Source organism: Garra rufa, chromosome 25 (genome assembly GCF_049309525.1).
Source record: "Garra rufa chromosome 25, GarRuf1.0, whole genome shotgun sequence".
NCBI classification, from domain to species: domain Eukaryota; kingdom Metazoa; phylum Chordata; class Actinopteri; order Cypriniformes; family Cyprinidae; genus Garra; species Garra rufa.
In genome coordinates this window covers 28,977,605-29,004,467 of record NC_133385.1, presented here as the reverse complement: position 1 = coordinate 29,004,467, position 26,863 = coordinate 28,977,605, and the positions used below count along the sequence as shown (strand labels likewise).

General features: G+C 38.2%; 1 protein-coding gene across 1 annotated transcript; it reads left to right on the top strand.

Moving 5' to 3' along the window:
* The first annotated feature begins 1,642 nt into the window (after positions 1-1,642).
* Positions 1,643-25,925, top strand: sigirr (single immunoglobulin and toll-interleukin 1 receptor (TIR) domain). Its single transcript, XM_073832076.1, has 9 exons — positions 1,643-1,914; positions 9,175-9,382; positions 11,071-11,201; positions 11,363-11,503; positions 14,356-14,499; positions 22,206-22,308; positions 22,600-22,750; positions 22,835-23,012; positions 25,139-25,925. The coding sequence occupies exons 1-9, from the start codon at positions 1,857-1,859 to the stop codon at positions 25,309-25,311; spliced, it is 1,287 nt and encodes a 428-aa protein (XP_073688177.1). The 5' UTR covers positions 1,643-1,856; the 3' UTR covers positions 25,312-25,925.
* The last annotated feature ends 938 nt before the right edge of the window (positions 25,926-26,863 follow it).

Below are 26,863 nucleotides of genomic sequence, written 5' to 3'. Positions count from 1 at the left end.
CACCACCAAGGCCATCCTGATGAATCTGGGCTCTGCTGGTGGCAACATCTCAAGGCAGACAGTCCAATGGACACTGCACACCGCTGGGTTCCACGGACGCAGACCAAGGAGGACACCACTTCTCCAGATAAGAAACACAAAAGCCCGCTTGGCCTTTGCAAATGCTCATCTGGACAAAGAAGAAGACTTCTGGTCTTCTGTGTTATGGTCAATGATGTAGCCTTCATTTGGCATAAAAAAGGAGAAGGTTTCAACCCTAAGAACACCATCCCCACTGTCAAACATGGTGGTGGGAACCTATTGTTTTGGGGGTGTTTTTCAGCCGGTGGACCAGGGAACCTAATCACAGTAAACAGCACCATGAAAAAGGAGTAATACATCAAAATTATCAACAACAACATCAGGCGGTCTGCAGAGAAACTTGGTCTTGGGCACCAGAGGACATTTTAGCAAAACAACGACCCAAAACACACAGCAAAAGTGGTGAAGAAATGGTTAGCAGACAAAAACATTAACGTTTTGCAGTGGCCCAGCCAGAGTCCTGACTTAAATCCAATTGAGAATCTGTGGAGTGAGCTAAAGATCAGGGTGATGTCAAGGAGACCCTCCAACCTGAAAGAGTTGGAGCTCATCGCTAAAGATGAATGGGCAAAAAGTGGAGACATGCACAAAGCTGGTCAGCAATTATTGGAAGGGTCTGATTGCTGTAATAGCCAATAAAGGCTTTTCTATTGATTATTGAGAAGGGTATGAATGATTTTAGACATGACACTTTTTGTTATGTAAAAAAAAAAAGATGAGTAAAAAAAATTGTCCACAATGATGCCTCTTGTACATCGTTTTATCTTCTGTGAGACGTCTGTGTCATTTCTAATAAAACAGCTTGCTGGTTAAATGAAAGTAACTTTAACTCAGATAGATATATAAATCATTGGAAAACACACTATTTGATCATAAAAAAAATACTCGTCCCCAGAACAACTTAGGCTACATGTTAAAGTTAAAATCGACTTTCATGTAGCCTAATATAAATATAAATGAGGTAAACAATGTTCGCGAATGTACGATAATAAACTATAATGTACACATCGTATTCACTCACTCACTCACTCACTGTTCCACAAATCGACTGATCCAGTTCACAAGTGATTCACTAAAACCGTGCCGATCTAGTTCATTTAGATTCTCCAGCACGCTGAGATGAAATACTGTGCGTCTGTATATTTCCTCAATTAACTGGGCAGTTGACAAATACCATTAACTTTTAAATCGGATTAAGTGAATATTCATATGCAAGTGGTCACCGTTTTACCACAAAACCTTCGGCTATGTGAACTGTCACCGCTTCTTGTCTTCTGATGCTTTATTCGAAACAGGACGCGTAACTTCTTGCTTTCAGTCTGCGCTATTTTTAGCTACTTTTAATGTACACGTCAGACAGGCGTTTTTGAGCATTGCGTCGCGTTTCGCAGTTGTCGCCGCGTCGCGCACCAATCGTGTCAGGTTAAAAATAGTTAAACCTTTACAGGATACTTCCATTTTTACAGTGCCCCGTCCAACTGTATTTAACACGAAACCGCGTCTTATGTAAACGCCCGCTTGTACTGTACCTGTTCAAAGAAGCGCGCAGGTAAGCAGGACCACGTGATCCTCTATTCCCAATACAGTGATTCCAGGCGACAGACTCTGTTTAACCGCGGCTCACCTTCCGCGTTTACACGCAGCTGGTTAGCGAGACATGACACGCACTGCTGCCAGCATCTCCAGTCTGTGTTTTGACGGTTGAAGTGAGTTTGTCAACTTCATGCTACAAGCTGTTTTACTCGTGTGAAAGGATTTATCTGAGGAGGACTACGATGTGGCGTTGTCATTTGATTCTCTATCTGACATGTCTGGCGTTTAGTCAGTCTAAGGGTAAGTCTTTATTTAATTCTATCTATCTATCTTTTGGGGATATATAAAGGAGCACGTTTTTACTATAGTAAATATTACTGTTTTTCAGTTTCTGTGTAGACAAACTTTCATTTTTAAGTTTTTATTTTATTTTATTTATTTAAATCTAACATTAAACAGCCTAACATGGGCTTTTCAGTGAAATTTAAAAGTAAAACAATCGTGAAACTAAAAAAAAACCTGAAATGCTGAAATAGCACAATGCAAATGTACAAAAATCTAAAATATTGTAATTCATTTTAAGAGATTAACATTTAAAACACGTGACAACTTGCCGTGTTTAACGTTTGCAAACTTAAAAACATGGTTCAATCCCTATGTATATCACTCTAGTTTTATTGTTTCCAAATGTTTACATAACAAATATACTGTATGATGATGGCCTGATGACCCCTTATTGAAGCTGTTTTTCCGGTTAATATGGTTCATCCCGTTCATGCAAGCATTAATTCAGCACCTTGTTTGTCTACCAGAATAAAAAAAACGCTCCCAACCTGTAATGGGAACTTTGTACCTGGTCACAGCCTGTTTAGATCAGCTGCTCCTGTTTAATGATTGAATGAAGTTACCGGCTGCAGTGCTGAACAATGATCTATCTTAAACATTACACAGTGAGAAGATCATAATACTAGGGCAACAGTGAGAATTCAGTGCTGGCAGATCAAAAAAATGTTACAAATATTTGTAATTACTCTTAAATAGTTGGGACTTAGTGTTATAACCAATGGGTAGTAATACTATCAAGTGCATACTTACATAAAACATTTGTGCAATCTGTTGATGATACACATACAGTATGGTATCGCTCTTCCGCCTATATTAGCTTTCAGCATCTTGGTATTTTGTGTGTATGTGTGTGTGTGTGAGAGAGTGTGTAAAGCACCTGTAATACGTCATGTGATTGACCTACAACTGTAAAAGGCTGTAAACTGAGCAATGCAGTGTACATTTGTTCAGGAACAAGGGTATGTTCGGCTATGGTCAATATTTGCTTTCAGAACATTGTTTTCCTTCTTCCTCCACTCTATTCCTGCCTTGTGACATTTATTAGGCATATTTGTCCAAAGCAACTTACAGTACAGTATTTATTGGATATTAATTTATCACAATGTTCATTGCTTGGGAATTGACTCTTTGAAATTTCTAGCTGTGCTCTACTAGTTGAGATACAGGAAATACTTGCTATTTTTTTCCCCTACCGGCTTTGAATACATGCAAATTTAGTTCTGCGCTTTCGTTTTCCTGCTTGGATACGTCATATCTACCTGGATATCGAACATGTGAGGTATGAACTGGTTGAAGGCGGAAATGTATTTCATAATGTCTCATAATTTCATTAAGTTTTATTAGATTCCATGGCCACGGTACTTTAAAGAGATAGTTCACTCTGTCATTAATTACTCAGCCTCATGTCGTTCCAAACCTGTAAGACCTTCGTTTATCTGGAACACAAATTAAGATATTTTTGATGAAATCCAAAGAGCTTTCTAACCCTGCTTAGACAGTAACGCAACTAACACGTTCAAGGCTCAAAAAGATAGTGAGGACATCATTAAAATAGGCCATGTGACATCAGAGTAATGTTATAAAGCTACGAGAATACTTTTTGTGCACCAAGAAAACTTTAGGCCACTACTTCTTCTCTTTTGTGCCAGTCTTTGACGCACGTTCATAGGAGTATCACGACGCATGTTATTTTTGTTTTCTTTGCACTCAAAAAGTATTCTCGTTGATTCTTAAAATATGATCGCACCTAGATTGTATGAGTTTTTATAACTTAAAGTTATAAATGATAACTTTAATTGAACAGTAGATGACGGCAAAGGTAATCCAAATGTCAAGGGCGTACAATTACATACCTGATACTGACCAATACCAATAATTATTATTTTTTTAAATCGCCCGATTACTGATAACATACAGGATATTGTAAATTCATACTACTAAACCTGAGAACTCAAGCGGCAAACTGTTGGCTTTTTCAAAATAGTGTACAGCCCAAAAAAGTAGAAGCCTCATTCTGTGCTCAGTGACACAATTTTGTGTTGATTTTGATGTTTGTTTTGGATCATCGTCCTGCTGGAAGATGCAACCACTGCCCATTATAAGATTTCCAACAGAGGCAGTCAGGTTTTGATTTTTTATCTGCTGGTATTTGATAGAATCCATAAAGCGTTGCATCTAAACAAGATGTCCAGGACCTCTGGCAGAAAAATAGGTCCACAAAATTAAAGACCCAGCAGTATTGTTAACTGTGGGCATGGGGTACTTTTTTATCCCTGTCTGCACCAAAACCATCTGGAGGGTTAGCTGCCAAAAAGCTCATTTTTAGTTTCATCTGACCATAGAGTCCTGTTTGAAGTTCCAATCATGTCTGACAAGTGAATATGCTGGAGTTTTTTGGGTGAGCCAGGAGGATTTTTTTTAAACCCTCTGGAACAACATGTGCTGATGTAGGGGCTGTTTGATCATTTTATTTTAGGTTTCTGAGCCCAAGACTTAACAATTCTCTGCAGTTCTCCAACTGTGATCCTTGAAGAGTCTTTGGCCACCCAAACTCTCCTCCTTATCATGCATTAGGATGATATAGACACACGTCCTCTTCTAGGCAGTTTTTTACCCTTTTTTCGTTGATTGAAACTTCTTAATTATTGCCCTGATGGTGGGAATGGGGATTTTCAATGCTTCAACAGTTTTCTTACAGCCACTTTCTATTTTGTGAAGCTGAACAAACTGGTTCTGCACATCAGAACTACATTATTTGGTTTTACTCCTTGTGGTGGATGATTAAGGGAATTTGGCCTTTGTGTTCCTCATCTTTATAATCCTGTGGAACAGAAAGTCATGGCTGGACAGTTTTATACTCCTAGCCACCCTGGTGTGCTAAAAATTGTAATATTAATGGGAATATACTTCAGAGATATTTTACTTAGACAAATTCCTAGGGGTGCCAATAATAGTGGCCAACGTGAACTAGAGGAAAACATTTATTTTCATAATAAGATTTCCATTGTTTTGCTTCAATGAAAGATTAGAATTTTGCCATGTTTTTTTAAATGAAAGATCTAAAGGATAAAAGATGCAGATTTATTTTCACAGTCACCTTTGCTCATATTTACTAAGGGTGCCAATATTAGTGGAGGGCACTGTATAATAGCAATGAGTAGTGATCGACCGATATAGATTTTTTTAGAACACATACCGATACCGATTATTGGGTGTTTATTTGCCTGATAACCGATATTCGGAACCAATATTTATTTACTGTTATAAAGTAAATAATTGACTGAGTGAAGTAAGTCCATACTTCACTTTGATTTTTTCAGTCTTTAAAAAAAGTGTTAAAAATTAGGAGTCTTTCATGTTAAATTTAATCTTCATATTACAACAATAAAAACATTTTATTTATACTAACACTAACAAGCTAAATAAATGTAGAATGTCTAATGTTTCAAGTGGAAAAAAAATATAAAGTATGTGTATAATATATAAGTAATGTATAAATAGTAAAGAATAATTCACTGGATAATGTTAACTCACTGTAGCCTGGGTGTCCCCATGCTGCCTTCCGCACAGCGCGATTTTATTCACGCTGGAAGGTAGCATGGAAACCATGGACCAAATTTTCACCTCAGATAGGGAACCAATCACAGAACGGGGAGGGAGCAGCAAGACGATGACGCCTTCTATGCGACTCACCGAAGCAGTTTGTTAAAACTATGGATCCAGCATAGCAGCAAGTTATCATTCGATGGATGCAGCCGTTCACATGTCACGCCTAAAAATGCATGGAAAACGCTAGGCGCGTCGCTTTCTCCTTTCCAAACCGCTCTGTAGCTTGCGCATGGAAAACGCGAGCGCGCCGCAACCGCGTCGCTTCCATTATGCGCGCGCATACCGCGCGTCTACATTTGAAATAACGAACTTTAGCTCGCAAAAGACGCGACATGTGAACGGCCCCTTAGATAGTGTTCTAAGTAGTTTAGAACGCAAGTTTATTTTGAAAAAATAGCAACTTTTGCCGTTAAACCATCGCTCTGTATACGTCATCCGGTATGATTGAAACGATTGGCTATGAGCTAGGCACAGGCGCATTTGATAGACATTCGTAGCGCCCAATAAACGGCTCTGGGCATTCGTAAACCACGCCTCAAATACGAGAAAATGAACATGTGGTTCCCAGACCACGAATCATGACGAAGTCATAACGTGGTCTGGCGTTAGCCAGACTAAACTCACTGAATAATATTCTCTGGAATATTGAAATATAACAAACAAAACACAGTATTTTATCGCATTTCTCAACTGGTATGTTATATAGGTCTGCAACAACTAATGGATAAAATTGATTATTATCGATAATGAAAATCATCGACAACGATTCTCATTAGCGATTAATCGGGTCCGCCCACAGTGCACATACAACTTCAAAGGGTCGTGACTCGTGTCCAAGTACAGCACTGATTGATGCATTTCTATGGACAAAATGCATCTAAAAGTAGTGAAGGAAACAGACTGAGATGCTGCAGGAGAGTTACGTGATCCAAGCTGCCCAAAACATGAGAATTCTTTATTTTAAACTTTTAGCTAATAGTGTAATGGCTTGCCCTGTGAGGCGCTTTGACAGATTCGTTTGCATCCTCAGCATGAAAACTTTCAGTTTACGGTCATATCCTTATCTGTGAATGTCACAAATTCACAAAAGCCTTTCCATTTTTGCATAAAAGTCCGTCTTAACAGTCTGTGTTGAGTTTAAATCTTTACTGAATGAGCGTCAGACAGCCGGAGCACAGAGAGGCGGACAATTAATACATTAATTGTGCTGAAATATCTGTCGTTGAATGTTAAATTTAGGTTTAAAAGACAACATGTAGTGCACATATTTATGGAGAGTAGGAACTGTTAAGGGAAAACAGCACCTTTTATATAAAGAAATGAAAGTAAACGTGACTTTAATCAAAGTGAACGCGTGTTCCTGCAGAACATTCCTCTCACCTGTTGGTTAACACAGAGTTTGATTTTATTCATCTTTATTATCTGTATTAGGCTATTCTTTTCATTTTTAATGTAGAGATTTAAACTATGTTCACTATATACAGTGTTTAACAAATTTAATAAAAAAAATGATGTAAGGTGTTTAACAGATTATGTAAGGTTTGTGGCACTACTGCTCAAAACTTACAGTATTGCTGATTAGCAAAATAATTTTTTAGCTTTCTGTATTGGTTAGTCCTTCAATATGCATAAGCTTTTTAGTAACAGTAGGCTATTTCTAATGTTATAATTATTGTGGATATCTATGAAAAAAATAGTCAAGCTCTTCATAGTGTTTTTCTTCAGATGTTTGTCTTTTCTGTTTATTACAACAGGTGGTCTAATAAATTGGTAAAAAAAATTGTTTTCATAGCTTTTAGTTGGCACATTTGTTTGAAGGACATTAGGCAGAATGTGGCATAGTGTGGTTTTTGTGAATAAAATACTTTTTTTTTTTTTTAGATTTTTTTAAGCCAATTAATCGGTTAATAAAAAAAAAAAAAAAAAAAAAAATAGACTAACTAATCGATTAATCGAGAAAAAAAATAATCGACCAACTAATCGATTTTCAAAATAATCGTTAGTTGCAGCCCTAATATTATGCCAGAATTACTAATGTTTTTGTCGTTCTAGATTCTGACAAAGCGCTGTTTATCTATGCATTTGCACAGAACTATACTCAAACTGCGATTGCTCGCGATGATAATAAATAATTAATTTCCAATAATTCCAATAATTAATTTAATAGATTCCATAGTTAATATAATTTATGGTGTTTTAAACAAGTGAATCTTGTTAAAAGTCACTTGTGATGGCTGTCCTCGAGCATTTCTAGCATCAACCCGGTGAGTGAACAGCAATATGAACGCGACTTCACAAGACTAATGATGAGCATAGCGCTTTCATTTCCAACATGTGCTAATTCATGGCTGTATATTATTTAATTCAGGCAAATTTACATCTTTATTGGGGCAGGACTTGACGGATTATCTTGTGACTTAGTAAATTCGACTTTATTTCTTAGAGCCAAGCTGCATAAACCAGCTACATATCAGGCATTTATGTAACACATCTATTAAGTGCATTAATAGCTTTTATGTTAAATAAAGTTTACTAATTACAGCTAAGCAAGTGCCTTACCTATGCACAGCTGTTGTCGTTGTCTCGTCGACTCAGACATACAGCAATGCCCGCAATTCTAAAAACAGCCACAAGATGGTGGCGTTTATCGGTGAATCCGATATTAAAAAACCGTTACCGATACCGATAAAAAGCTTAAATATCGAAAAAAATATCGGTAAATCGATATATCGGTCAATCTCTAGAGAAGTATATATTAAGCTTATATCTCAGGCCTACTGTTGCAGATGAATTTGAAATCACATTTGAACACTTTCTGCTTGTCATTCATGCTACAGATGACCTGCGGGGGGTCACTGGATTTGTTATTAAACAGCTCATTAGGAAGGGTCTGGGCTATTTTTTCCTTCACTTTAGTTTTTCCAAGGCATTTCTTGGAAAGGTGTTTTCCATCATGTCACAACTGTCGTACATCAAATCCTTCGGACTGCAAAAAAAGTGTTCGTCAATGGTCTAACTGTCCGGACCTGATTACCTTACTTCTGACCAATACAAGAATTCCCAATGTTTGTTTGTTGAAGGATTTACGGACCTGCTTCCAAACTCTGCCCACATTGGAGTTTCCCAACCAAGTTCCAGGGAATCTACATGTACAATATTTATGTTGGCAGTGATGTCTATTAAACATCAGTGTGCTTAATGGTCACGGGCTTTCAAATGATCCTGAATAATGCATGACCATTAAATTAACTTTTTATGAACCCATTTCCATTTTATAACATAAAATACTGTATCTATGTTGGCAGATGTAGATTTTTTTTTTTCAAATGTGGGAATATGAAGCAGTGCCGATGAGAAACTGCCTCGCCTGTGGGTCAGAATAGAGTTTCACTCATCTCTCCTGAGATTAGATATCCTCTACAAGACTCCAGCAAGGTTACGCCAATAAAGGAGTCATTGTTTTTAGCTGAGCTCCATTCAGGTGTGCTCATTCCATAAAGAATACCTATACAAATAATCTAACAGTTTACTTGACACAAAGTGAGGTTTATGCATTGTTGCACCCTAATACTCACTTATTTCTTGTTTTTCTCTTTCAAAACAAAGATCCGCTTTGTAGCAGCCCTCCAGAGTTCAAGCATGATCGAACTCAGTCGTTTTCGGCAGTGCTTGGCCACAGCTTGGTCCTTACCTGCAAAGCCTCCATAGCATTGAACCGCACAGATTCAGACTGCAGAGACCACCTGGAATGGATGAAAGATGGCACACTGCTTACCAACCTCTCCGTGTTCTACCCTGAAAATACAAAAGACCGGTGTGTATGTGATGCAATACAGTGGCAAATACTGAATTCATGCAGTGTATCGGTTATTAAACTAAAAAATAGAAGTGAAAACATAAAAAAAGATTAGAAACTTAAGTGGAAATGAATCACTGTGGCTGTGTTCTAAAAACTAGCAAGATGCTTACTATGCAGTAAACTGTGGAAGCCCGTTAATGCCACAAAATGCAGTTCTGAGAATTATGAGATACAAACTTAGAATTGTAAGATAAATACTAACATTTGAAAGAAAAAAGACAGAATTGTAAGAAAAAGTCGCAATTACCTTTTTTATTTTGATAGATATATATTCAGAATTGAGATGTAAACTCAAAAAAAAACAAAAAAAACTCAGGATTCAGGATAAATATCTCGCAATTTATTTAAGGGTTTTAAATTTAAAATTTAAACCCCTTAAAAAATTGTGAGATATTTACTCTGAATACTAAGGTTTTTTTGTGAGATATAAACTCCGAATTGTGAGATTTAAACCTAGAATTGGGAGAAATAAACTCTGAACTGAGAGATTTAAACCCAGAATCAAACTTAGAATGGTGAGATTTAAACCTAGAATGGACATTTAAACTCAGAATTGTAAGATTTATGCTCATAATTTTGAGATTTAAACTCGTAATTATGAGATTTAAACCCATAATTGTGAGATATAAACTCTGAGTTTAAATCTCACAATTCTGGGTTTATATCTCACAATTCTGGGTTTAAATCTCAATTCTGGGTTTAAATCTCAAAATTCTGAATTTAAATCTCACAAATCTAGGGTTAAATCTCAATTCTGAGTTTAAATCTCACAATTCCCGGTTTAAGTCTCAATTCTGGGTTTAAATCTCAAAATTCTGGGTTTAAATCTCAAAAGTCTGAATTTAAATCTCACAAATCTAGGGTTAAATCTCAATTCTGAGTTTAAATCTCACAATTCCCGGTTTAAATCTCAATTCTGGGTTTAAATCTCAAAATTCTGGGTTTAAATCTCGCAAATCTAGGGTTAAATCTCAATTCTGAGTTTAAATCACAAAATACTGGGTTTAAATCTCAAAAGTCTGAATTGAAATCTCACAAATCTAGGGTTAAATCTCAATTCTGAGTTTAAATCTCACAATTCCCGGTTTAAATCTCAATTCTGGGTTTAAATCTCAAAATTCTGAATTTAAATCTCACAAATCTAGGGTTAAATCTCAATTCTGAGTTTAAATCTCACAATTCCCGGTTTAAATCTCAATTCTGGGTTTAAATCTCAAAATTCTGAATTTAAATCTCACAAATCTAGGGTAAAATCTCAATTCTGAGTTTAAATCTCACAAATCTAAGGTTAAATCTCAATTCTGGGTTTAAATAACAAAATACTGGGTTTAAATCTCAAAATTCTGGGTTTAAATCTAAAAATTCTGAATTTAAATCTCTCAAATCTAGGGTTAAATCTCAATTCTGGGTTTAAATCACAAAATACTGGGTTTAAATCTCAAAATTCTGGGTTTAAATCTAAAAATTCTGAATTTAAATCTCACAAATCTAGGGTTAAATCTCAATTTATTCTGTGTATAGTACACTTACTAGGGAAATACTATGAGTAGTATGCAAGATTTCAAGCCACAAATTAACTGGTTTTAGTCAAAAGATTGTGTAATATTCCTCACTCTAATAATTGTAATGTAAACACTTGGCAGGTACCTTGATGAGACTCACATCATCATAAGCAATGAATTAACACTGACCCTGAGAGATCAGGCTGATTTTGGTGTGTATATCTGCGTGGTGAGGAACAGCACAGCGCAATTCAACGTAACACAGGAATACAGTAAGAAACAGTTGATTTATTTTAGTATTTTTAATATTGCCTTTTTCAATATTATATCATACATTATTATATTCTTTATCTATGTATCCTTACAAATGCCTTAAAATTTTAACACAAAGAGTAAAATATATTCAGATTCCTGCTGTGTCTTTTATCCACAGAATCCCCAAGTCACACTGGAGCGGTGGTTGCGTCAGTGGTCCTGTTGCTCGTGCTGGCTCTGGCAGCGGTGGTCTATTCCAAGTGCAGACTCAACTTTAAACTGTGGTACAGGAACATTTACGGAGATTATGAGCTCAATGGTTAGTCTGCATTCTGGATGTTACAGGGACAGTTTATCCAAAAATACAAATTCTGTCATTAATTATTTACCGTCATGTCTTTCCAAATCCGTAAGACCTTTCTTTATTTTTAGAACACCAATTAAATCAGAGAGCTTTCTGATCCTCCACAGACAGCAGCACAACTGATACATTCAAGGTCCAGAAAGGTAGTAAGGACATTGTTAAAATAGTCCATGTGACCTCAGTGGTTCGACTGTAATTTTATGAAGCTACTTGTGTGCAAAGAAAACAAAAATATAATTTGTGTTTCGAAGATGAACGAAGGTCTTGCAGGTTTGGAATGACATAAGAGGGAATAATTAATGACAGAATTCTTATCATCTGTGGTAAAATTTTACAATTCTGAGTTTAAATCTCACAATTCTGGGTTTAAATATTCAATTATGAGTTAAAATTTCAATTCTAAGTTTATATCTCTCAATTCTAAGTTTATTTCTCACAATTCTGAGTTTAAATCTCAATTCTAAATTTATATCTCACAATTCTGAGTTTATCTATCACAGTCTGGGTTTAAATCTCAATTCTAAATTTATATCTCTCAATTCTAAGTTTATTTCTCACAATCTGGGTTTAAATCTCAATTCTAAATGTATACCTCATGATTCTGGGTTTAAATTTCAATTCTTAGTTTATATCTCACAATTCTGAGTTTAAATATTACAACTATGAGTTTAAATTTCAATTCTTTCTATATTAAATTCTGAGTTTATTTCTCACACATCTGGGTTTAAATCTCAATTCTGGGTTTAAATCTACAATTCTAGGTTTATATTTTATAATTCTGAGTTTAAATCTCTGTTTTTACTCTCAATTCCCAAATTCACAGAATTTCTCACAATTCTGGGTTTAAATCTCTAAATTCTGAGTTTATTTCTTACAATTCTGAGTTTAAATCTCACAATTCTGAATTTAAATCTGGCAATTATGAGTTTAAATCTTACAATTATGAGTTTAAATTTCACAATTCTGGGTTGAAATCTCACAATTCTGGGTTTAAATCTTACAATTATAAGTTTAAATCTCAATTATAAGTTTAAATCTCACAATTCTAGGTTTATATTTTACAATTCTGAGTTTAAATCTTACAACTATGAGTTAAAATTTAAATTCTTAGGTTATATATCACAATTCTGAGTTTATTTCTCAAACATCTGGGTTTAAATCTCAATTCTCGGTGTAAATCTACAATTCTAGGTTTATATCTTACAATTCTGGGTTTAAATCTCAATTCTGGGTTTAAATCTACAATTCTAGGTTTTTATCTTGCAATTATGGCTTTAAATCTTACAATTATAAATTTAAATTAAATTCTAAGTTTATTTCTCACAATTCTGGGTTTAAATCTCTAAATTCTGAGTTTATTTCTTACAATTCTGAGTTTAAATCTCACAATTCTGAATTTAAATCTTGCAATTATGAGTTTAAATCTTACAATTATGAGTTTAAATTTCACAATTCTGGGTTGAAATCTCACAATTCTGGGTTTAAATCTTACAATTATAAGTTTAAATCTCAATTATAAGTTTAAATCTCACAATTCTAGGTTTATATTTTACAATTCTGAGTTTAAATCTTACAACTATGAGTTAAAATTTAAATTCTTAGGTTATATATCACAATTCTGAGTTTATTTCTCAAACATCTGGGTTTAAATCTCAATTCTGGTGTAAATCTACAATTCTAGGTTTATATCTTACAATTCTGAGTTTAAATCTCACAATTCTGGGTTTAAATCTCTAAATTCTGAGTTTATTTCTTACAATTCTGAGTTTAAATCTCACAATTCTGAATTTAAATCTTGCAATTATGAGTTTAAATCTTACAATTATGAGTTTAAATTTCACAATTCTGGGTTGAAATCTCACAATTCTGGGTTTAAATCTTACAATTATAAGTTTAAATCTCAATTATAAGTTTAAATCTCACAATTCTAGGTTTATATTTTACAATTCTGAGTTTAAATCTTACAACTATGAGTTAAAATTTAAATTCTTAGGTTATATATCACAATTCTGAGTTTATTTCTCAAACATCTGGGTTTAAATCTCAATTCTGGGTGTAAATCTACAATTCTAGGTTTATATCTTACAATTCTGAGTTTAAATCTCACAATTCTGGGTTTAAATCTCTAAATTCTGAGTTTATTTCTTACAATTCTGAGTTTAAATCTCACAATTCTGAATTTAAATCTTGCAATTATGAGTTTAAATCTTACAATTGTGAGTTTAAATTTCACAATTCTGGGTTGAAATCTCACAATTCTGGGTTTAAATCTTACAATTATAAGTTTAAATCTCAATTATAAGTTTAAATCTCACAATTCTAGGTTTATATTTTACAATTCTGAGTTTAAATCTTACAACTATGAGTTAAAATTTAAATTCTTAGGTTATATATCACAATTATGAGTTTATTTCTCAAACATCTGGGTTTAAATCTCAATTCTGGGTGTAAATCTACAATTCTAGGTTTATATCTTACAATTCTGAGTTTAAATCTCACAATTCTGGGTTTAAATCTCAATTCTGGGTTTAAATCTACAATTCTAGGTTTTTATCTTGCAATTATGGCTTTAAATCTTACAATTATAAGTTTAAATTAAATTCTGAGTTTATTTCTCACAATTCTGGGTTTAAATCTTACAATTCTTGAGTTTATTTCTCACAGTTCTGGGTTTAAATCTCAATTTCAAGTTTAAATTTCAATTCTTAGTTCTCACAATTGTGAGAACTATCCCTTTAAAGCCCTTTATCATCTGTGGTAAAATATCACTTTTATGATGATTTTTTTTTTTTTTTGCTGTTTTTCAGATGGCAAAATGTATGACGCCTACATCTCATATGTCAACAATGAGAATGACAGGAAGTTTGTCAACTTTATCCTGAAACCTCATTTGGAGAACAAGTACAGCCATAAACTGCTGCTCAACGACACAAACATCCTTCCCGGAGCCGGTAAATCTAACAATTATAGTCAGATTTGAATGTCCATAGGGTCTGTTAAAGGTCAAAAGATGCTGCATGTAATATTTTGACTGTACTAAAGTGTAAAAATACCATATGTTAGGAAACATGCTAAGTTCACATACTTGTTTCTGAGAAAAGCAACGCTACATCTAATTATTCTACTGTTAAATGTGCGTTCTGTGTCAGAATGTCTGTTTTTGTATGGTCTTTGTGACTCCGTTCACTGCATGTTTAACCAATAGTATTTCAACACCCCACTAAACAGTGCATATTGCAGCCATTAAAGGATTAGTTCACTTCCAGAAACAAATTTCCTGATAATTTACTCAACCCTATGTCATCCAAGATGTTCATGTCTTTCTTTCTTCAACTGAAAATTTAGGTTTTCGAGGAAAACATTTCAGGATTTTTCTCCATAGTGGACTTTAATAGGGATCAACAGGTTTAAGGTCCAAACTGCAGTTTTAATGCAGCTTCAAAGGGCTCTACACGATCCAGGATGAGAAATAAAGGTCTTATCTAGTGAAACGATTGGACCTTTTCTACAAAAAATAAATAAATAAATTCTATACTTTTTAACCACAAATGCTAATCTTGGACTAGCTGGACTTTGATTTTGAACGATTTTGAAGTTGGAGGAGAAAATTTGAGTTTTTTGCCCTGCCCTGCCTTTTTGTACCGAAGTACACAGACGAAGAGCTAACCATGCGTGATATTTCCAACATGATTATGTAATGCATGAAGTCCAGAGCTAGTGACAAACATTTGTGGTTAAAAAGTATATATATTTTCCTTTTTCTTAGGAAATGACTAATCATTTTGCTAGATAAGACTCTTATTCCTCAGCTGGGATCGTGTAGAGCCCTTTGAAGCTGCACTGAAACTACAATTTATACCTTCAACCCATTGATCACCATTGAAATTCACTATATAAGGAAAAATCCTGGAATGTTTTCCTCAAAAATCTTAATTTATTTTGACTGAAGAAAGAAAGATATGAACATCTTGGATGACATGGGGGTGAGTAAATTATTCGAAAATCTTTATTCTGGAAATGAACTAATCCTTTAAGCGAGCAAACGAACTGGGTGAGAGATTGCAGATTCTACCCAACCTTAAAAGCCTCAGTATCCATTTTAAACACTTTATGACCAGAGTCATATTAAAATGCAGATATATCAATTTATAAACCTACAGTGTAAGGCTTGTTGCCTGCCACTGTCAGTTGTGCTTGTTACTGTTGTGTGTTCACAATCTGGCAACCCACATGAATGGTGAGTCTGAGGAGAAGGCAGGAGAAACAACTTGCTTTAATATTTTCTATTTGGATTGCACTTTTAACTAATACTGTACACAAGTAAAAAGACATGCAACAATAGTTACATATTGTGAAAAGGTCATACTTAAAGAAGTTCACTTCCAGAACAAAAATTTTTTGATTTTTGATTTTGAGATTATGTACTCACCCCTTTGTTATCCAAGATGTTCATGTCTTTCTTTCTTCAGTCGTAAAGAAATTATGTTTTTTGAGGAAAACATTTTAGGATTTTTCTCCATATAGTGGACTTCTATGGACCCCAGAGTTTGAACTTCCAAAATGCAGTTTAAATGCAGCTTCAAACGATCCCAAATGTGTTTGTAAACGATCCCAGCAGAGGAAGAAGGGTCTTATTTAGCTAAACGATCGGTTATTTTATTTTAAATTCAAATGCTTGTCTTGTCTTGCTCTGCCTGAAATCTGTTTATCCGGTTCAAGATAGTTAGGGTATGTTGAAAAACGTCTCGGGTTACGTATGTAACCTTAGTTCCCTGAGGACAGGGAACGAGACGCTGCGTCCTGGTTCAGGACACTATGGGAACCGCCTTCAGCGTGACCGGTTCTGAAACAAGGTATAGAACAACGACAGTGAACTTGACACTGGCCGGCGCCAGCCCGTGACGTCATCAGCAGGTGCCTATAAAAGCAGGTGCCTGAGAGCACAACACCATCTTTTTGTCGGACGGAGGTCTGTGCAGGGCCCGAGGCATGGCCCTGAGACGCAGCGTCTCGTTCCCTGTCCTCAGGGAACTAAGGTTACATACGTAACCCGAGACGTTCCCTTCCGGAGGGAACTCTACGCTGCGTCCTGGTTCAGGACACTATGGGAACGCTTATACCAACGCCGCCATGCCGAGGGATAGGTGATCAAACTGACTGAATGTTTTAGTCAAGAAGGAAATCACCCCTGCATCAGCGAGAGTCGCTGGGGCCCAGTGACCTGCCATGGCTAGCCCGGCTACCTGTGCACACAACTCTCAAGCGTGGAGGCCTAGAGGAAGCCTACTACACTTAGCTCTCTAAGTGAAGGAGCTCATAAACGCCCTGACCATAAGGGGCGGAGTTTAGGGAATGGAGGTCCCAGCAGAGCGAATGTCTGCTCTAGGGACCTGAAGCGTTCAGTGCTAACAGGTATAGGGGAAGCGGAGCTTCTGGAGAATGGAGGCTTCATAAAAGACTCTCTAAAAAGAGAGGAAACCTGACAACATTCCATCCATTAGCTCTTTAGGAGTGGAGGTCTCAAATAACCCTGCCGTGAGGGGAGACCTGGCTACACTCACGCCTAGAAGTACTGGAGGCGGAGCCTCTGGAGAACAGAGGCTTCACAGAAGACTCTCTAAAAAGAGAGGAAACCTGACAACGTTCAGTCCACCAGCTCTTAGGAGTGGAGGTCTCACTAGCCCTTCAGTGAGGGGAGACCTGGCTACACTCACGCCCGGAGAAAAAGCCTATACTCGACACTGGGGGTATTCAGTGAGGCTGAATAGCCTATGCAACCCGACCTACCCGAGTGGAGCTGCCGCTCAGAGGGTATCTACAGAGTGGAGGTCCCTTTTTTTAGTTTCTGCAAAGTGGCGGCTTTGGTAAGAAAGAAGCCTGGTACCACTCTGCACCCAGCAGAGGACGACTCTAAGGATGGAGGTCCGTGACCTATCTACACCCAACACCAGAGGTGGTCCGCGAGGCTGAATAGCCTGTGCAGTCGGACCGCCTATTTCTAGTGAATCTCTGGAGGCAACGAAGGACCCTGAGTGAGGCTGGCAATGTTCTGCGAGCAGCAGAAGGACTCTAAGAGTGGAGGTCCCATGACCTACTACACTTCAACACTGCAGGCGTTCATCGAAGCTGAACAGCCTAAACGACAGTACTGCCTGAGTGGAGTCTGGAGAGTGGAGGCTTTCTAAAGAGGGAGCCTAACACACCTCCGTGCTTAGCAAGGAAGAACTCTGAGAGTGGAGGTCTCATGACCTAGCTACACTCTAGCCTTGAAGGTCATCCGTGAGGCTGACTAGCCTGTGCGACAGAAATACCTTCACTTTGGAGCTCTTCTGGAGAGTGAGGCCTGAAGAGGCCCGACACTCAATCCTGCTAGCAGCGCTATCTGGATTGGAGCTGGAAAACTAAAAGGTTTTTGAGAAAAAACAGCTCAGAGAATGGACACGGAGGAACCCTGCGTGGTCCATGGGAGAAAGGAACCTGCCTTTACGGGAGGGACCTTACCATGAATATGGATTTTAGTGAAGTGCCTGAATAGTGCACTTACCACTCACGTGGATTTTAGAGAATGCCCAAAGACTTCGCGTGAGCAAACACCACAAATGTGGTTTGAGTAGGTGTCCTAAGCATAGCGAGGATCACCAGATTTGCAGTCTCTAGGCGATAGCGGAGCCTGAAAGCGGAGCTTCTGGAGAGGGGAGGCTTCAGAGAAAGACTCTCTAAGCGAGAGGAGGCCTACGACGCTCTCCCTAGGGAAACTCTTCAGAGTGGAGGCCTCAGGTAAAGCGCTCTAGGCGAGGGGAGGCCTGACTACACTCGACGCTCAAGAAAGGCAGATACTCACAGTCAGAGCCAATAATGAAAAATTCTCATTTATCATCTAGCTCTGTGTAGTGGAGGCTCCGAGACTACATCTCCAAGGAGAGAAGCCTACAACACTAGTTTTTGGTGAGTGGAAGACTGCACTCCCCCCAAAAATAGTCAGCGAGGCACTCATGGGCCTGCCAGCTGCTATAACTGTGAGAGTGAAGGTCTCAGTACTGTTGGCTGTGACAGAGGGAGACCTATTACACCATGCTATCACTTAGCTTGTATTAGCCCGGGTGATAGCAGAACCCGGAAGCGGAGCTTTCAGTGAGGGAGGCTTTAACTGGTTTACAAGCTTCATGAATAAGCCTGACGCCGCTCAACTGAGGAAGCTCTATCGAGTGGAGGCCTTGGAATACACGCCCTCTCATGGAAGGGAGGCCTACTTTGTTTTACACTCAACGCTTGTAGTGACAGATCCACGGAAAAAGTCCACAAGCTGCCTTAACCTTGTGTTTTCCCGGCCTGTATTCCCGGGAAGTGGAGGCTTAACAGAAACACCTCACATAGAGGGAGCCTAGCAACACTCGACCCAGTAAAAAAGCTCTCCTGAATGGAGGTCTGAAAATGACCTGGCTACATTCAGCGCTAAGAAGTATTATAGTTCCACTTCAAGCGGGGCTTTTTTTTTTTTTTTTTGAGAGCGGAGGCTTTCAGAAAACATCTCTCTCTCAGAGAGGGAGCCTTGACGTCGCTCTATTCACCCTAGCACACAAACTCCTGGGAGTGGAGGTCTCACATATGTGTATATGAAAATACACAGGGAAGGTACCTGACCACACTCATGCAAAAAGAGTATTACTCTTAGCAGGGTTTGAGTGAGCGGAGGCTTCAGCAAAGCGATCTTTTTTTTTTTTTTTTTGCTTGAAGCAGCTTGACAACGCTCAAGAGGGTTTTTTTTATTTTTTATATATGTTCTCGTATGTGTATGTATGTCTGTACCCAGCTCACTCTTTTAGCGGAGGTTTCTATTTGTAAAACCTGACAACGCTTTAACCAAAGAGGGGTTTTCCCTGAGTGGAGGTCTCTTAACCCTGTTCTCTCTTTTTTTTTTTTTTTTTTGGAACGAGGGGAGACCTGACTACACTCGGACGCTTGGTGGCAGCAGAGCCCGCTTTTTAGAGGAGCTCGAATACTGCAGCATTAAAAATCACCCAAGCGGGGCTGGTAGAAAAAAAGGAAACACACACATACGTAATGAACATTCTTTTATTTATTAAAGTGTCTTTATAGTTTCACCTGCCGGGCCATCAGATTGAGATCTCATCATTGGCCCAGCCCCAGAGTCTTTGCGGGGGGGAAGAAAGGGCAGGTGGCCGAACGAACGCGAGGGGAACCGGAGAAGAGTTTCTAGGTGCCCGCCCCAGGCCTGCCGCCACGGCGGCGCTGGAGCTTCTCCCTCAGATCTCCTCTCCTCCGCCGCGCATCGCGCCGTTTCTGGGACCGACTCCTCCCGGGGGGAGGGCCCCGAGTGGCCACACTGGCGACCTGGCCTCGTCTCCGGTCATCCCTGGACCAGGACGGGCCCGGTATTCCCCGGTGTTCAGGTGGGGGCGTGGATGTGGACCGGCGAGGAATGCAAGATCTAAACGCCGCCGAGCGCGCCTTCGCCTCTCTGAATCTCTCGACCACCGCCTCGACGGATGTGCCGAACAACTCAGAGGGCGAAACCGGGGCATCGAGGAGAAATCGCTTTTCTTTCTCCCCGATGTCCGCCAGGTTCACCCACAGGTGTCTCTCCGTGGCCACCATGGCTGACATGGACCTGCCCACCGCGGTCGCTGTCTGCTTAGTGGCCCGCAGAGAGAGGTCTGTGGTGCGGCGCAGCTCGGCCACTTCCTCTGGGGAAAGCCCCAAACCACGGTCCAAATCCCTCAGCAAATCCCCCTGACCCGCTGCCGCATATGCCCTGCCATTCAGCCGTGATGTTTCGCGGAGCGGCTTGGACGGCAGGGTCGGAGCCTTCAGCGTCGATGTCCCTCCCCCTGAGAGATAGTTGGCGAATGTCTGCTCAATGGGGGGCATCGACGCATATCCGCGCCCCCGCATTCCCTCGACATCAGCATAGTTCACATGCTGATGTCGGTAAATGCGGGCGGAAAAGGGTTTGTCCCATGCCTTCTCGAGCTCATTATGGAGATCGGGAAGGAATGGGAGGCTCACGGGAGCTGGCTTGTCATGGCCCGGAAGAAACCGCTCGTCTAGTCTGCCGAGAGCGGCTTCTTCCCTCGCGGGCTTCCACTGCAGATCCAAACGGGCAGCCGCGCGGTCCATGACAGACATCAGCTCCTCATATGCGGGGCAAGGAGGTTGTATGGATTCAGCAATATCATCTTGCTCCATCTCAGCCTCCTGCTCGCCCTGGCTTGAAGCCAACAGGGCACTCGCTGCAGGGTCGGAAGATGTAAGTGATAACACATCTTCCGCTAGCAGCGCGTCCTCATCTCCGGCTGACGGGCGCGAGAGACTAACTCCTCTCTCAAACTCGTCAGCCAGTTCCACCTGGGATCCCCAGGACCTCAGCCGCCGAGCAGCCTCAGCTGCCGCGGGGCCAGAGCCACGTGGGGCAGATGGACGGCCCGATTCCCTCGAGAAAAGGGCCAGACGAGAACGGAGTTTCCTCATGGGGAAACCCTCACAGTAGACGCACTCCATCCCCTCAAGAACGGAGCGCGCGTGCTCTTCCCCTAAACACCAAACACAAAGGTCGTGTGCGTCATCAGGTGTCAGATTTCTCTGACACGGATCCGCGCACTTCCTATAGAGCTTCGCTTCTCTAGGCATCGCCATACTCACTCGCTAGAACGGAGGACTGCTGAAGACAAAAAGATGGTGTTGTGCTCTCAGGCACCTGCTTTTATAGGCACCTGCTGATGACGTCACGGGCTGGCGCCGGCCAGTGTCAAGTTCACTGTCGTTGTTCTATACCTCGTTTCAGAACCGGTCACGCTGAAGGCGGTTCCCATAGTGTCCTGAACCAGGACGCAGCGTAGAGTTCCCTCCGGAAGGGAACTCTCATTTCTCCCTCAACTTCAAAAATCATTTCAAAATCATCATCAGAACAGACAGTGATGTAGGGCGATTTTGAAGTTGATGGGAAAAATATGATGGGAGTTTTACATACCCTAACTGTCTTGAATCAGGCAGAACTAGACAAGATGAGTATTTGAGGTTAAAAAGTATATAAAATGTTATTTTAAAAAAAATAACCAAAGTTTCGCTTCCTCCGCTGGGATAAATTGCTTATATTTTTAGAGCCAAAAAATAAAATGAAATTCTGATAGTTTATAATGTAAATCTATGAAATCTTAATTATTTAGAGGAATTCACCCAAAAATAAGTTCTTTAAAATATTTTGTGTTCCACAGATTAAAAAGTCACGCAGGAAAAGAGTGAATGATTTTTGGGTGAACTATTCCTTAAAGATTAATCCGGATTATATGTCATTGTTGGAATCAAAACTGAATGAAGATAAATTCTATTGGTTTTTCGACATACCCAAACTTGAATTGGAAAAAAACGGAGTTCAGGCAGAGCTAGACAAGATGAGCATTTGAAGTTAAAAAGTATACAAAATGTAAAAAAAAAAAAAAAATCCTGAAATGTTTTCCTCAAAAACACATAACTTCTATATTACTGAAGAAAGAAAGACATGAACATCTTGGATGACAAGGGGGTAAGTACGTTATCTGTACATTTTTGTTTTGGAAAGTACTTCTTTTTGTTCTTTAAAGTACAAGTCGTTATTTATTTATTTATTTATTTATTTATTCATTTTATTTTTCATCTTCAGAGCCGTCTGCAGAGCTGATGATGAACATTAGCCGCTGTCGCCGGCTGATTGTTGTTCTCTCTCAGTCATACCTGGAGCAGGAGTGGTGCACAACAAACTTTAGGTAAAATCTACAGCGTATTTGCTTTACAACTGTGTCGCACTCCACCCGGCTTTCAGATATTTGAAGTTCCCACCTTCACCTGTTTTTTTAAGTATACTGTCTTTTCATAGTACATTAGAGTATATTTTGAATGTTCAAGAAAAAAAATTCTTAAAGAATAAGTTCACTTCCAGAATTTAAATTTTCTGATAATTTACTCACCCGTATTTAATCCAGTCTTTCTTCAGTTGAAAAGAAATGGAGGTTTTTAGGAAAATAAGCTTTATTGTTAGATGCTGTTTTCATGTTCAGGCAGGGTCTGTGGCACTTGATGGAGCTGTCGAGGAAGCCCATCTTCATCATATTTCAGTCGCAGCAGAAGCAAATGAGCCAGGACATCAGTCACCAGCTGAAACAACACCAGTCTCGAATCACGACCTTAACCTGGGGCGCACACTCCATGGTCAGATTCTCACAGTGCTTAATACATCTCTATTGATGTATTAGGCTAAAATCAAGTCTAAACTTTCTCATTTTCCTCCCACAGACCCCTTCTTCAGGCTTCTGGAAGGAGCTCGCGCTGGCGATGCCACGTAAGGAGACATTTAACAGGGAATCTGCTGGTGATCCGCAGACTCTACTGCAGGGCGATAAAGATCCCATGCTCACGCAGCAGCCCGATTACCTGGACTGCAGACCGGACCCTGATCCCGCAGGAGACTTGGGTGTGAAATGTGCTTCTTGAACCAATAGAATTTATCTTCATTCAGTTTTGATTCCAACAATGACATATAATCTGGATTAAGCTTTAAGGAATAGTTCACCCAAAAATCATTCACTCATTTCCTGCGTGACTTTTTATTCTGTGGAACACAACATATTTCAAAGAATGTTTCTTCAACTTATTTTTGGGTGAATTCCTCTAAAAAATTAAGATTTCATAGATTTACATTATAAGATATCAGAATTTCATTTTATTTTTTGGCCCTATAAGTATCAGCAATTTATGGATGGTCTTTCTGGCACTAAATGAAAAACAAAAAATTCTAATTACTTATTTTTATCTCGCAATTCTGTCTTTTTTCTCCGAATTATGAGATGTAAACTTGTAATTGCGAGTTATACCCTCGGTCTCACAGACAAAGCTTAAACCTAGTCCCTGATTAAAATGTAAATCTGAGCTGTTTCACCTGAAAGAAACTTGCACTGGTTGATGTTGAAATATGTCAATGTTCTTGTTTTGTTGTAAGATGCACACCAGTAATGTTTATAAAGGCCTAATCCTGGTTTAGTCTAAACCCTGTCTGTGAAACCAGCCCATGAAGTCAAAATTATGAAACATAAACTCGCAATTATGAGAAATAAAGTCAGAATTGTGAGATATAAACTTACAATTGTGACTTTTTTTCTCAGAATTGCGAGTTTATATCACTTGCGAGTTATTTAGTCAGAATTGTGAGATAAAAACTTGCAATTCTGAGAAAACAGTCTTTTTTTTTTCTCTCAAAACTGGACTTTATAGCTCACAATTGCATAATAACTCGGAATTGCGTGTAAATGTACAAAAATTGTAATTGTGAGATACAAACTCACATTTTACGAGAAAAACACGTAGAATTGCGAGTTTATGTCTCTCAATTCTGACTTTGTTTCTCTCAATTGTGAGTTTATATCACTCAATTCTGACTTTATTTCTCACAATTGAGTTTATATCATGCAATTCTAAAAAAAAGTCAGAATTCTGTGTTTATATCACACAATTATGAGACAAAATTTCATTTTTTTTTTTTCATTTTTATATCTCGCAATTCTGACTTTATTTCTCGCAATTGTGAGTTTATATTACCCTGTTCTGAGAAAAAGGTCAGAATTGTGAGTTTACATCATGCAATTCTAATAAAAAAGTTAGAATTATGGTTATATATTGGCAATTTTTACTTTGTTCTCACAACTGCATGATATAAACTCACCTTTGCGAAAAAATAAAGTCCGAATTATAAGTTTATATCTCACAATTATGAGGAAAAATGTCAGAATTGTCAGTTTACTATTCGGACTTTATTTTTTGCGATATTTAGTTTATATCATGCAATTTAAAAAAAAAAGTCAGAATTGAAAGATATAAACTCAATTCTGACTTTTTTTAAAAATTGCGTGATATAAACTGAATATTGCAAAAAATAAAGTCAGAATTTCTCTCAATTGTGAGTTTATATCACTCAATTCTGAGAACAAAGTCAGAATTGTAAATTTATATCTCGCAATTCTGACTTTTCTTTTCACAATTGTGAGTTTATTACCCAGTTCTGAGAAAAAAAGTCAGAATTGTGAGTTTATATCTCATAATTCTAACTTTATTTCTCACAATTGTGAGTTTATATAATGCAATTCCAATAAAAAAAGTCAGAATTAAGGTTATATCTTGGCAATTTTGACTTTCTCGCAATTTGAGTTTATATTACGCATTTGTGAGAAAATCTGAATTTTAAGTTTATATCTCACAAATATGAGAAAAAAAGTCAGAATTGTCAGTTTATATCATGCAATTCTGAGAAAAAAGCCAGACTCGTAAGTTTATATCTCAAGATTCTGACTTTATTTTTCACAATTGTGTTTTTATATAACCCAGTTCTACTAAAAAAAAAAGTCAGAACTGAGGTTATATCCTGGCAATTTTGACTATTTCTCACAATTTTGAGTTTATATCACGCAATTCTGAGAAAGTTTTTTTATTCAGTGGGAGAAAAAGGCTACAATAGCAGCTGCACCAAATTGCATATTTTTGCATTCAAGTTTACATATAGATTATAACATTTTATAAATATAAAATGTCTTTCCTTTACATTCACAGGTTTGCGTTTGCCCATCTACAAGAACCTTCAATCCAGAGCTCCGGTGCTTCCTGCTGGTCCAGGTGCGACGGCTGAACCCAAACCCCCAGAGATAGACGTGTCTGACCTCGGCTTGAGGAACTACGCTGCACGCACTGACTTTTACTGCCTGGTCACGGAGGACGATATCTGAGACACACTCCTGTTCTTTTTTTGCACTTTTATGCCACTTTTCACCCAATGATCTCTTGTTACTGTCACAGTTTTCTTTGTTTTTGTTTATCTAGACCTGTACGATCATGTAAGCACAATTCTTTATTCTTTTATGCAAAATGTTTGTAACATTTCATGTACAGTCATGGGGATGTTGGCTCTGTATATATTTTAATAAAGACCAATTTTAAAATGCCATGAAAATTAGTTCTAGTAATGTTAGTAATACAGTGTGACATTGTCTTTATTTTCACTCTTTCAACACATTCTTATTGTGTGACAAAACAATCTGAGCACATCTCTGCCATAAAGATGAAAATAACAGTGGAGACTTGTGTATTGTTGAAGAATCACTCTTTATTCAGAAATATTTTCACATATTGGAGACGATGAGGCTCTTAGGCTAAAAATAACCAGATTATAAGAGTCATTTGCTCGTGAATCAGACACTGCTCGAGCTGTATATATTATTACATTATAGTGAGTTTAAGTTATTATGCTGAACTATATTCATTAAGTGGAAGACTTATCAGAATGTTTTAAACTGGTAACTCCTAAATTTGAGTTGTTTTTGTTACGATTAATTAAAATAACCAAATCATACTAGTCATTTGCATGTGATTTGGACTACGCTGATTGAGATTTATGTTTTTGTATCACTAAAAGTCATTTGCTTGTAAATCGGACACTGGTCGTACTGTGTTATTTCGTTATACTGAGGTTAAGTTAACATTTTATTTTCTTGATTTAATACCTGAATCTACTTATTTAATCAATAATGAAACTACTGACTACCACAAGACAATATCAAGACGCATACTCTTGTTGTTACTTCATGGTACAGTCTTTTATCTCAGTACATTCAATTTAGACTGCGTTCAGGACACGTGTTAAATATGATTTCTTTTGGCGTGTTACTGTAGATTGGAATAAGTATTGTGGGTTATAAACGGGCCTTAACAGACGCACCTTAAAGACGCGGATAGTGACAGAAACCTCAAGACAGTATTACAGTGCCTTACACCCCCAGTGAGCAAGCCAAAGGCGACAGTGGCAAGGCAAAACTCCCTACAAAGTGAAATGTAGGAAGAAACCTTGGGAGGAACCAAGACTCAGCTGGCGGGACCCATCCTCCTCTGACCGGCACATATAAAAATACTGCCTATTTTACCTGCATTTCACAGGACTTACCTGCAGTCTACAACTCTTACCTTTGGTGTATAACTCTTTCCTTTGGTGTACAACTCTTACCTTTGGTGTACAACTCTTACCTGTACTCTACAACTCTTACCTTTGGTGTACAACTCTTACCTTAGGTCTACAACTCTTACCTGTACTCTACAACTCTTACCTGTATTCTACAACTCTTACCTTTGGTGTACAACTCTTACCTGTACTCTACAACTCTTACCTTTGGTGTACAACTCTTACCTTTGGTGTACAACTCTTACCTTTGGTGTACAACTCTTACCTTTGGTGTACAACTCTTACCTTTGGTGTACAACTCTTACCTTTGGTGTACAACTCTTACC